The 13,752-nt window shown below is 32.4% G+C and overlaps 1 protein-coding gene across 1 annotated transcript in view; it reads right to left on the reverse strand.

Moving 5' to 3' along the window:
- Nucleotides 1-13,752, reverse strand: part of Smp_167190 (uncharacterized protein) — a gene marked incomplete at both ends in the record, with an annotated part of 85,748 nt that overhangs the window by 41,535 nt on the left and 30,461 nt on the right. The window contains 3 exons of the mRNA XM_018794386.1: nucleotides 7,951-8,097; nucleotides 9,476-9,604; nucleotides 11,082-11,222. Of these exons, the coding sequence (XP_018648804.1) occupies nucleotides 7,951-8,097; nucleotides 9,476-9,604; nucleotides 11,082-11,222 (417 nt within the window). The remainder of the gene's footprint in view (nucleotides 1-7,950; nucleotides 8,098-9,475; nucleotides 9,605-11,081; nucleotides 11,223-13,752) is intronic.

The raw sequence follows: 13,752 nt of genomic DNA on the forward strand, positions 1-13,752 counted from the left end.
AGCCTTAAAAGTAATTAAGCGTAATCATTTACTCTAAGCGAACGATAAATTTTTAAAATACTGCATGTGTTTTATATCAATATCTTTCAACAATATCATGTGTAAGTCGTTACATTATACACCAGATCTCCTGAATAGATTGCATTACTGTATCATGAACAATTAGCAATCTTAGATATTAGTTTTGTCTTTCATGATATTAACTTCTAAAGTAATCATAACTTCTGTACCGACTAATAATGCAGACAACCTGCTGATATCACTAATTAAGGGCCTTATAATATAAACTATATTCTATAATATGATCAGTTTATGTGAATAACGAATGTGAGTAATGAAATGGCTGGTAGTGCCAGAATATTTCTATTGTACGTTCCAACGAATCTCTTTAGCAAACACAATAGAGGAATTATTAAAGATTTTGTTACTTTCGATTTAGTTCACTTCTGATACAAGTTAAGTTGAAGTATTTTTTGCCATAGGAAGTCGTTAATTCGTCTCTAAGACATGCAACTAAATTCCTTGAATGACAAATAATTGTACTCAAAAATCAGCTTCCTAAACGAATTTAAGACAAACTATTATATACGTATACATCTTTGAAGAGAAATTAAAGTGATTGACAGGAGTAGGTTAATTTTATTTTTATAACCCTCATAAATAAATATGATAGCTTAGAAGATTAAAATAGGTAGGTGTGGTGTGTGCTACTGATGTTGAAAGATATAAGTAGCATATATCATCAATCGGAAGTGAAATACCTGACAGCAGTAGTTAAGAAGATCGAAAAAAGAACGGAAACAGAGAATGATTACTGTGGAAACAAAGGAACAATGAATTTTGAGATTATTGATTGATATTTTGCAAATGAAATATTTACTATATGGTTCTGTAATTTTGTATTTGAATACATTCGATTGTATCAGTTTTAAGAGTAATATATGCTTATTTCCACGTCTATTGTTGATTAATTACAATCAACCTATTTTTTCTTTGAAGTACATAGGCTAGCTATTATTAAGAACATTGAATATTGTATTCGTGTCACACAAATATTCATGATATATGATTGAATTTTTCTTCTAGTTTATTTCGAAATCATTACATTAGACCAGATTTTAAAATATGAAAAAAATGCGTAAATAATATATGTGGGTGTTTGTGATTTTTAGTAATTTTTTATATATAGTTGAAATCATAAGTCAATTGAAGCTAGACAACCATGGAAACCTGGAAGCACTGAACGTCCATTTCGTCCAATTGTGGGACTCCTCAGCAGTGCGCAGTTGCTCAACTTCGTGGATTGGTTGAAGTCAGACATTAACACCGTTGGATCCCGGCTCAGTGGTCTATCGGTTAGGTGCTCGCGCGCAAGACCGAATGGTCCTGGGTTTTAATCTCGCGAGGTGTGATTGTGGATACGCACTGCTGAGGAGTCCCACAATAAGAGGGAATGGCCGTCCAGTTCTTCCAAGTTTTCCATGGTGGTCCAGATTCAACTGATTCATGATTTCATCTATATATAAAATCATATAATTTGAAAATATTTTTCATTTCAAAATGGTATAAACTGATACATTGTGTACCGAAATAAGAATAATCAAATATTTTATTTTAGACTAGAATTTTTTCAGTTTTTATGATTTTTTTATGTTTTTTGACATTTTTCCACGTAAAAAATTGGATAAAAATGTTCAATATCAATTGAAGTAAAAATTAATGAGTAGATGTACAAATGTTAATAAGTATTAATGACAATGAATAAAATGATCAATTAAAACTGTGGGTTTCATTATTTTATTTCTTGTGGTAAAATATTAAGTGAATCAATAGAAAGTGGGTCATAGAATAAATGTTTTCACTAAAGTCTAACTACAATTTTGTTCACTAGTTGAGATTATTGGTCAATTGAAGCTAGACAACCATGGAAAACCTGAAAGCACTGGATGGCGGTTTCGTCCTATTGTGGGACTACTCAGCAGTGTGCATCCACGATCCCTACTTCACGAGATTCGAACTCAGGACCTACCAGTCTCGCGCGTAAGCGCTTAAACTCTGAACCATTGAGCCGGCATTCAACGATGTTAATGTCTAACTTCAACCAATCCATGAAATTGAACGACACATCCACCGATGTCTTCAGTGAGTTACTATCTCACAATAAACTTAGTTGGACTCCACTGATCACTGCTTCTCACCAGAACTCCACGAAATACCTCTTGAAGCCAGTCATTAGTGAGCATATATTGATTAATATCAGAAGGGTTTTGTGAATATTATACTAATTTTAATAGTTCAGGTTAGACATTAACACCATCAAATGCCGGCTCAGTGGTCTAGAGATTAAGCGCTCGCGCACAAAACTGATAGATCCTGGGTTCGAATCTCGCGAGGTGGGATCGTGGATGCGTACTGCTGACGATTCACACAATAGGAGGAAACGCCGTTCAGTGCTTCCAGGTTTTCCATGGTATTCTAGCTTCAATTGACTCATGATCTCAGCTATTGAAAAAACTATAATATCCACAAAAACGCCTTCTGATATAATTTTCTTATTGAAACTTTGTACGATTTATCGACTTATTGATTTGAATAGAAGTCAAACAACATTTATGTTTATAAATTATGTATACTCTATGAAGGTTAATGATAAAATGAATGGTAAACAAAATCATTTTATAAGTAAACAGGATAATAACTAAGATTCAATAGTTTATTAAATTCTAAGTATTTTAATTTGTTCACATAATTGGAAAAACAAACTATGACCTTAACATTGGTATGGGAAATTTACTCAGAAGTTTTATTATTCATTCTTAGGGAGTATATTTTTTAAATTATTTACCCTTATTAAACTGAATTTGTTTTTAAAGCTTAAAAAGATGAATGAATGAAGGTAAGTTTTTCTTCACCTTGGATAAACTATGAATAACAACACGTTAATTTTTCTCAAGTAGAATAATGATTTCAATCAATGAAAAGGTAAGTAAATGAGATTCATAACAAATAGATCAGAAAGGGTTTTGTGGAGAATTTAGTATTTTCATAGTTGAAATCATGAGTCAATTGAAGCTAGACTACCATGGAAAACCTGGAAGCACTGGACGGCTGTTTCGTCCTATTATGGGACTCCTCAACATGTTTTTTCACATACAATTTCCATATTAGTAATCAATTTGCTACCATGATAATTTAGTGAGGGCTAGTATCCGTTGTATAAATTAATAACGTACTTGCACAATGAAAACTAATTAGTTTCATATCATGTCAATTCGCTCAATGACTAATGGTTAGATAATCATAAACTGATATTTTTTATAGTCAGTAGAATTTTTAAAATCGTTTATCGGCAAAATGTATTTGTAATGCGGAAAACACCACACTCCATTTTATTGTGACATAAAATAACATGAATTAGAACGTTTTACAAGAGAAACAAATTAATGGAGTTGAAAAACGAGCAATACTAATCGTTAAATGTTATCCGAAACACTAGGTGCAATCCAATCAAGTAAATATTCTGAGGTGTTATTGCCCCACTAGTTTTATAATCCCCAGGATTTCATAACTAATGAAAATATGCTTGATAAACTCTGTTATCTAACAACCAAAAAGGCAGGAGAAATGAAAGTGGTAGAGTAATAAAAAGTAAAAGGCACTTCTGTCATGTATTTCCCCTTCAACGTTTTTTTAAAAATAAACAAATCTACATATCTTTCTACATTCCTTCATTTATTTTTACATATTTTTTCTCATTATCGTAAACTAGTGATAGGAGGATATTTTCTTAAAAAGAGGATAACAATGAATTACAAAATTTTTAGCTTGTTTTATTTAGGGCTCATCGGCTATCTGTGCCTGTGTTCCAGTGTTCGAACCCAGTAAGAGTTCCTTCGATCAGGCTACTGTATTATTATAAATATGAACTTTCTCAACCGGTATTGTTTTTGTTATTAATTACGTCAGTTTGAAATCTCAATAAAGAGAAAGCACATAGTGCCGATATTAAAAATAAACATCGGGTATAGTTAACCTTACTATTTTTAATTTATATTTATCTTACGGTAGTATATTTGCAGGTTAAAAACCTACTACTTGTCGCTTGACTGAATTCTGGAAATGTTTTGATCTCTGAGTTAGATGTTTTACTTGTATAGCTTTCATAGTTATTTTAAACAACATCATCAGTACGTACTTCGAGACGCAGTTGCTTTTAAAGTAAATGATGATGATGCTCAGAAGAACAGTGAAAGCTTCACAACCGAAACGTCCTGCCCAAAGTCCATAACACCTCCAACTTACTTATCTCAAGCTACAAACATCTAACAACTCATGAAATAAATTCTGTGGTGCAAAACGCTTCACTGATCTGTTATGAATTTTAATTAGTTTAATTGGCCTTAAGTAAATACTTTGGTTTGGACCTTATTAGGTCAGGAGTTAAAAGATAACAATTCATCACTAACATACTAAACTTATGAAACAGACGTGAAAATGATCAATAATTAACAGAATTATTATTTCAACATAAAAGTATCAATCAAATTGATGCTATTTAGATCACATACAATTACGGACAACAAACAAGATCCTTTTTAAACCATATAAATCTATCCATTTAGTTTTTATATAACCTTGTTTTGGTTCCTTTAGCCAGACACTGTGAGATTATATATTAAAGTGAGTTAGATAATTAAATGAAAATTTTCAATCTCACACTTCACAAGCTTACCAATAAATCAAAAGTACAATTATTTCAGTTAAAGAGATGCAATTTACGAAGTATACTTTGTAGGATGGGCTTATTTGATTACTACAATAATTTTCCATATTTATTTCAGTAATACAGAATAATATGAACACATGATTTACTATATTTGAAGGGAATATATACTACATCAAATATTACTTATTTAAACCTATATGTGTATTTCTATTATCTCTCTTTATATATCCATCTGAATTGTTGTTTATATCTCCCAATCTATCCCATGATGTAAATAAAACATTGATATTGATTGTATTAACTACAAAAATTATTATTACGATATTCACTTTCTAGATTTGTTATTCAAGAAATTGTTGATGTTTATCACCTTTTGAAAAAGTTGTAATGAAAATATTGAACAACAATTTAGTAAACTAAAAAACTCAATTATGCTAATTTCCAATATGATTGGCATACACGTTTTACATTTAACTTTAATGAGAATGCTTCACCGCAAAACACAACCTATGTGGTAAACAAAGAGAAGATCTGCTCAAAAGCTATATCTAATGGACTTTAGTTTCATATATTTACAAAAGATAGAGAATTGTTTGAATTGTGTTGATGAATAATTCCTAAAACACAAATGTTTGACATACCCGATCCTCGTTTGTGTTACATCACACGTTAATTTATAGATGAATAGCTTACATGTAAAAATGAATGGACTAGAGTTGGAGTACAGGTTTAATGGCCTAAAGATAACCGACCTGCTGTGAGGACTAAATAATCATTCCTTCAGTCCATCGTTTTATCATCGATGGGAACTGATAAAAAAATCTATTCTGTGTTCCCTGATTGTCTAGCTACATTACAGTATATGATCCAGTCTATGCAAAAATTCAACACTCTCCACCGACCTCTCAGCATAAGTTTTACCTCATGTTTAACCACAAATACTATTGAAACTTAGTTGTAGTATCAGTTTTTCACAATGAGACTATGCAAGATATATTTATTAATATTTACTGCTCTTCCCTTATATGTGTCGCACTTAACGAACAGAATGTCCACAGTTAATATTTAATACTCCATTTTTTACGATAATCACGGACAGAATTTTTGATAATATCTCATTATAGATAAACGATCCAACCAATTTATCAATAAGTAATGTATTGTGAGCAATGTGAAAGATTTCAAGGTCTTTCATAATCATTGTTACTCACAAGCTATTACAATCACTTTATTACATTTCATGTAGGCCCAGAGATGCAACAGAGAAACAAAACAAATTCAAAACTGACTGTGGAGTAAGTCGGATTACTCATAAAATACATTATTCTGAATAAAGTTGATGCTTCATTCACACAACTATGCAGGAATATCAACGAGCAGTGAGAAGGCAATGATGTACCATTTTTAGATCATTGAACGCAGAAGACTATGGACAAAATAATTGAACGCAAAAGTACCGATATTCCCAGCCGAGGTAATTCCAAGAATGTCAGAAAAATTTTAAAAGTATGAAACTGGGATCAATCATGAATCAACAGATCCGTCGATAAAGATCCAAGCTGCCTGTCTTTTCCACTGAAACCGTGAAATGAGTTAGGTCAGACAACCATATAAAGACATGAAAGCACTGTATTTCAATTGGCTCATGATATTGCGCAACTAGCTTTGAGGGAAAACTTTAGGGGTTATAGTGTGAAGCCATGATTAGTAGCGTTAAACCGTGTCGGATGTGAAGGAGGTACCCACAGGAAACAATGGAAGATGACTGCACAACGTCGTGAAGTGATTGAAGTTGAACTTGTATACCACTAGATCCAGACTTAGTGGTATAGATGTTAAGTGTTTACGTGAGACCGATTATCACGAGTTTGATTCTTGGTTGTGAAGTCGGGAATGTGCACTGATGAGGAGTACCATACTGGAACGGAACGGCTGTCAAGTGCTTCCATATTGTATATAATTGCCTAACTAAAATCATCTCGTGGTTTCAATGAAATTCAACAAATCTCGACATCCACATACTGATAAGTCTCAACCCATGTTAAAAAGGTCAATTAGTCACATGGTTAGAGGCCGAATAAATAAAACACTCAATGGGATCACACTGATACATGAAGACAATAAAACGTACTTAGTTAGTGTGTCAATCGGAAACAAGGTCATAATTTGTACGAAGTCGGTAATTGTGAAGTTATCAGTGTGGTCATTTATACTTGAAGTAGGCACTGATGACGTTATCCAAAATGATACACGAATCTTCCAGGTTAAATCATTCAGAGAACTCAGGATTACCAAAAACACTCATCTGAGTAACAAATCTTTTCTTTCATTCTAGAAAATAGCTTTTCTAAAATTTTCGGACTTAAGAATGGGTAAGCAAAGATGGATAGTGGCTAGCAGTGGAATCCGCGACGCGTGTTTCGTCCTATTTGGGACTCGTCAGCCGGACATATCTGCATCTCAGAGTTGATGTTCACTCTGGTACTCGAACCCAGTACCTTTCGCTTCAAACGCCATTACGTTATTCACTCAGCCACTGAGTTCTGATAGCCACTTGCTTGTGCAATGGGGTGAAGTTTAAATTCACTTAGTATTGTTTGTTTGAATCTTCCCATCGATGTGTTAGGACTGCAACTGGTCAGTCTCTAATTACGTTACCAGTTTCAGTCCTAAACATCAATGGGAAGGTTGAAACAAACAATACTAAGTGAATTTAATAATGGATAGTTTAGATGACTTAGTGAAAATAGTAGTGTGAAGGAATAATAAGAATAATAACGAAAAGTACTAATGTTTCAGAGGATTTAAATGAAACGGAAAACAACTGTTCATAAAATATAATTAAATAGTAAACGAATTTTTCGGTGAGTAAATAATTGATTATCTAACGAATATAAGAACGCCTGGAACTAGTACCTCCAGAATTTATAGAAGCTGTTTAAGGCAAAAACCGGTAGACAGTTAAATAAAACATGACATAAGATATTTGAAATTATTGATTACACATGGAGTGCATTTATATGTAGTCGGAGGTTATACCAATCAGTTATGTTCGTTGGATTAAAGCTGCGATTTACGTTGATTAGTTCATATTCAATATAAAAGTTCAAATTAACTGCAAAAAAGTACATTAAATTACATGTGTTTACTAAAAAATAATTAACGAATACAGTACATACTTAGCATTGATGATAATGGTCATAACAATAACTACTAAATCTTACCATAACATCGATTTCCTCTCCCTAGTCGAAATCCATCAGGACATTGACATTGATAACTCCCAGGTTGATTAATACATAATGAATATGGACATGGTGACATATAATTAATATCATTGTTGTAAGGTTTCACATTGCATTCGTCGATATCTGATTTATTTAGTTTTTTTTATAATTAATTGTTTTGCATTATTTTTGAAAACATAAAAATGAATTATAAGTAGTATGGATTTTAACAAATTACTGATATGATTATATTATTCAACATTAAACTTAATTGAATATTTATCAGAATATTGTTCTTAATCACTTGGATATCGGTTATATTAGATTTAACTAACAAGACATTTACACACACAAATTACGTTACATATTAATAACAGGAAATGTATCGTACACAATGTTGGTAGCATTGTTTAATTAGGTGCATTCGACACGCTTAAATTATTTTCTTTAATACAGATAACGATAAAAGCAAAGATTCGTTTTGTAGTATCCATCAACTCTCTTTTGAAAGCCTCAAATTCAATGAATTTATATAGTAAAAATAACACTGAATAAAATAAATTCTCGAGTCCACTGAAGCTGGACCAACATTGAAAAGCTAGAAGCACTGGAAGGCCTTTTCATCTTAGTATGAGACCTCTCTGAAATGCGTGTCCGCGATCCCACATTCGATGGTCGAACTCAAGATCTTTGTACTTGCTCGCGAACGTCTAAAGTCCAGACATTTTATCTGGCATCCAACAAAGTTAATATCTAACTTCAATCGACCCATTATCTTGTTCAACCAGTGGAGTCCAATCTGTGTAGGATGTTAGGCAGTTATCCACCTGAGACAATAAATAAAGGGTTGCACAAGATCATTGGTCAACTGAAGTTAGACATTAACATCACTGGATGCCGGTTCAGTGATCTTAGGCGCTAAGTGGTGTTACTGTACTTATATTTGGACTGTGTGTATTTTCGTTATCAAGGACGCTCGTTTGATTTTGTTTGGAGCATCTCAGCTGAATATAACTGCATCATAGTGATGATTTTACCTTAACACTTGAACATGATTAACAGGTAATATTGTTTTCTCTAGATTTTACTGCTATTGCGTTTGACTGATCTGCCAAACCAACTTTTACTTTTCAGAAAAAAATATGAATTTCTCACCCTTTTGTAATTCGCGATGATCACCAGTCGAGCCTAAATCATTTTAACATTTTCCAGGCTCAAAATAACGGAAAAAATAGTTGTTGAGTGTCTTTACAGAAAAATACAGTATAACTAACCTGGTGTTTCGTTCTCTACAGTAATAAAAAGGAACGAATCGAGCTTGATAAATAAAAAGGAACGAATCAAAAGTCAAAATGGGAATTTTCACTCTACTGTAATATACCTAGCTATTTAACTTCGTTTATTTCTTACAGGAGTTTTTAAATTTTATAGTTATATTACTTATGAAAATAATAGTAGCTTAAGTAAAGTACTTAAAATAATGTTCAAAAAACTAAGGTCTTGAAAATTGTAATTAACTGACCAACACACGATTTTTCATTTTCTCCATTTTTATATCCCGAAGCACACTGACATCGATAACCACCAATCATATTTACGCACTGGTGCTCGTTCCCACAAATATCTGGCTTTTCAGTACATTCATTAACGTCTTTGAAAACCAAAGCAATAAAGAAGTAGTAGAAAGTAGCAACATAATCGAATGTTTTAATAATGTGGTGAAAAAAAAGAGTAATAGTGTTAATATGAGAAAAGTGAATAGTTTCCTTGGTTTCGGTTATAAGGTACAAAGAATTGAATTTCGACCTATACCTATCTAGATATCTCGAAAACATAAATTTTATGTATTTGATTAAATTGGTCCTGATAAAATTTAATTCAAGCGAAAAATAAACAAAACTAACATTCGTTTAACCCATTACTGATAACAACTAGTAGGTCTTACAGTGTTATGAGTAAAAGTGAATAGAATTATGGGTTGTAATATGTAGGATTTTACGAAGCAAGTTTTGTGATGCTTTAATAATTATCAAATATTGTCTTTTCGTCGTACTTGGTGTCTGTTTAGACATCCTCAACAATTGTATTATGTTACGATATCGATTGAAAAATCAGTCGCCTACATAACTCACGATACTACTGTTACACAATGAACAAGAATAACCAAAGCTACTATTAACTGTTGCCGTTCTTCCACATATTTTGTCATAGTAATGAATGAACAGTACTGAGCCTGCGTGCACATGCATATGTTTAAAATATGTTTAAATTTGTTATCCAAAAATCAAGATGAATCTTTGAATCTTTAACACATCAAAATCAGACTATTACAGCAAAAAAAATGAAAATGTGAATCACACTATTCAACTTGAAATTAATCTTGCTTCATTGTAATTATTAAGTTATCCTTATCTAAAAGTAGAGATGATGATGGTTAGTATTGGAATCCAGTACGTATGTTCCGTTCTATTTGGGACTCGTCACCTGGATGTACATACATCTCTGAGTTAGTGCTCGCGACGGAAATCAAACCTAGTACCGTTCGCTTCAAACGCCATCGCGATATCCACTTAGCTACTCAGTTTAGATAACCTCTAGCTTGTGTAATAGGGTGAAGTTTAATTCATTTTTGTAATGGTTGTTTGAATCTTCCCATCAATGTTTATGATTGCAAATGATCAGTCTCTTATAATGCTTGTGACTTAGGGTAATATTGAGGCAATCCGCACAGTACGTTTATATGCCAATAAAAGACTAAATAATTGCAGTACTAAACATTAATGAGAGGATTCAAGCAACCAATACAAAAAGGTTTAGATTAAAAGGTTTACTTTAAAAATATATGGAAAATAGACTGGAAACGTCGTATTGTATTCCGATCACATTCTTATCAGTAGACAAAGGAAACTGTGTAGATTCGGAATGTGTTGAAACACTAAACCAAATACATAAGTCTTTATGTTAGTTTCTATCTAAAAATCTCTTTCATCACAGTTTAAAGCTTTTAATACTTATAAATAGATTATACTGACTACTGTGTTTTGCATCTGAGCATTTGTAAGATTATCAATACCGTTCAGATTTATTTTTCATGGAATCTTTCTCCAAAAAAAGTAATTACAACTAACCTTTGCATTTTAAGTCTGGATAACCTAACCAGATAAAACCTTCAGGGCAGACACAAACGTAACTTCCTTGGGTATTCACACACCTAGCCCTTGAATCAGGACAAGATTCCGCTGGTGTAAATATTGAACATTCATCAATATCTAAGGTACAGTATATAAGAAACAGAATAGAAATATAACTAGTGTGTACAAATAAATAAGTGTGAGATACATGTCTTGTTATCGACATGATTGTACTTTACTGGTGAAGTTTCCACCAGTCAATAATTCCGAGAAAAGTTCATTAAATTCTAGTGTGAAGCCTCGACCGGTGGAGTTAAACTATGTGAAAAGTGGGATAGTGCACGTCGAGTATAATTTCTACTACTTTGTCCATCATAGATAGTTTTGTGCGCATGGTCATTCTGCAAATTAATAACGTGGATTGAGTAGAAAGGTATTCCGGTTTTCTCTACATTCCAGCATTTATCTTTGAGGAAAATGGACATTATGTTAGAAATCAAATTAAAAATATACAGAACCTTTGGGTTTCCAACCTCACTTATGCAAAAACTTGAAAATATGTTTCCACAGTTGTAATAATTTTTATTGGAATCAAAATGAAAGTTCCTAAATAAAATGACTAGAAAATGAAAACTATTTAATGAGTAGTTACTCTATAAAAAGTCAAAATATTTTTCTTGACAGACTGACATTAGCTGAAAAATTACCAGAAACTAGGTATAGAATTTCATTTTTTCTTATATTTCACGTGAATGAGTTCAGGTTAAAACTTTGAATTTGAGTAAATTAAGGGTAACTTCACTGGTGACCATAAATAGTCATTCATGCTGGGATCGATTTTAAACGCTATAGATCTTTAATAAAGTCTCTAGCTATCGTATTAAGAACGAATCGATAATATGCATTAATTTATCTTTTATAGTCTGTGAAGACTTAAGCGTTGTAAGTTTATTATAATTGAAGAGTAAGGAGTGTTAAACTTTAAAATGGTCACTCCTTTGTGACCTACTTATTGTATGGTTCGAATGTCTTATGTATTAGTGTTTCGTTAACAAATAACTTATCAAGGGAAATATCATGATATTGTGAACGTTTGTCACATTTCGAATTAACGGCTTAACAGAAATCGAGTTCCAAGTATAAAACAGACATTATATGTAAAATTATGTTTAAATAATCTCAGCGATTGAAATTTTAATAATTCTAACGTAGCACCTGTAGAACTGATCCAAGCGTGTATAAAGAAAGCTCTTTGAAATTATTTAAATGCAGTTTTCACATAGAAATTTCACAGCTGTCGGTAAAACATCCATGATGAAATGGATGAATCTAATTTGTATTTCTTCCAGTAGACTATAAAACTTTTGTATGATGATGAAATACCAGAACGTTTTTTTAGATTTCACTTACTGATATTAGATAACGAAAGTAAATGAGAGTTATCAGGCTCATTACAAATATTACATTATCAAACTAACGAAATTCAATAATACAATTTAATTTGTGGTGTTCATTACTTTATGTAGTCATTAGTTTAAAATGTTTGTGGATGTATTTCAACTGCATAAATGTAAATGAATGTCAAACATGAGTTATATAAATTATATTACATTTCTTTAACTACTCAAAAGAGTTCGCTCTCCCTCTGGAAATGCTCTCACATGGCCACGCGTATATAGCCCCTGCCAGGGAAGTCCTACTCACTGCCTTCTCGTGGAGGGTTTTTGTTCACGAAAGTGAGAGGACGAAAAGCGAATGTCCGTCGCTTTAACTGGGTTGGTAGACACGGAGGATCCACCTAGAGGAGTTGGAAAACTCTGATTCCGAACCAATGGTGCACATGGGCTCCAGTATCCTGAGGGAACAAATGGCGTATGAATCAATCGTTGGTCACCGGCTACCATGAAACTGCATCACCTCACGATGCTCCACTGACCTGTGGATCACACCATTAAGTCAAAGGCTCTCTGTGTGGCCCCTTGAGAAAACCACCTGCTTCATACTGGGCACCTGGGCAGTATCACAGCCCTCACACAAATCAAATGAGATTTGTGCGGCGCGTATATATCTGGTGCTTCCTTGCACCAATATTTATGTGTTTAAATAAAAAAATTAAAAAATGTTTATTAATTCAATAAAACTAATGTATCCAGTACCATCATATTTAGAATGCAATTCAATCATTTGATTAAAGTTATCTTAATAAATTACATTCTTACTGTATACAAGCGATAAAGCAAACCAAATATGAAATGGGTTTAATTATTCACAAATAAATCAAAAGATACAATGCCGTAACAATCCTTCAATGAAAATCAGTTAACAATGATCGAATAGAATCAGTATGAAATAGTAACTTTAGAAATCGAACCAGTAAACAAAAAAAGGTATGAAGTACACTAATGAGAAAAACAGGAAAATTGTAAAATGTTTTTCCCATCAATCTTTACAATAACAACTCTAGAAACATGTAAATACTTTGTGTAAACAGTATACCTGAAGAAAAACCTTTCTTCTTTCTTACTGTGATCAAATATGTAGGACATTTATAGGAGGAAACCTTATTGAAACATGAAATAGACTTAATTAATTAAACATTATTAATATTAAGAAGGGGATTTGTGGAGATTTCAGTATTTTTCAAAAGTTGAAATTATGAGTCAAACGG

This window comes from Schistosoma mansoni, chromosome 1 (assembly GCF_000237925.1).
Source record: "Schistosoma mansoni strain Puerto Rico chromosome 1, complete genome".
NCBI classification, from domain to species: Eukaryota; Metazoa; Platyhelminthes; class Trematoda; order Strigeidida; family Schistosomatidae; genus Schistosoma; species Schistosoma mansoni.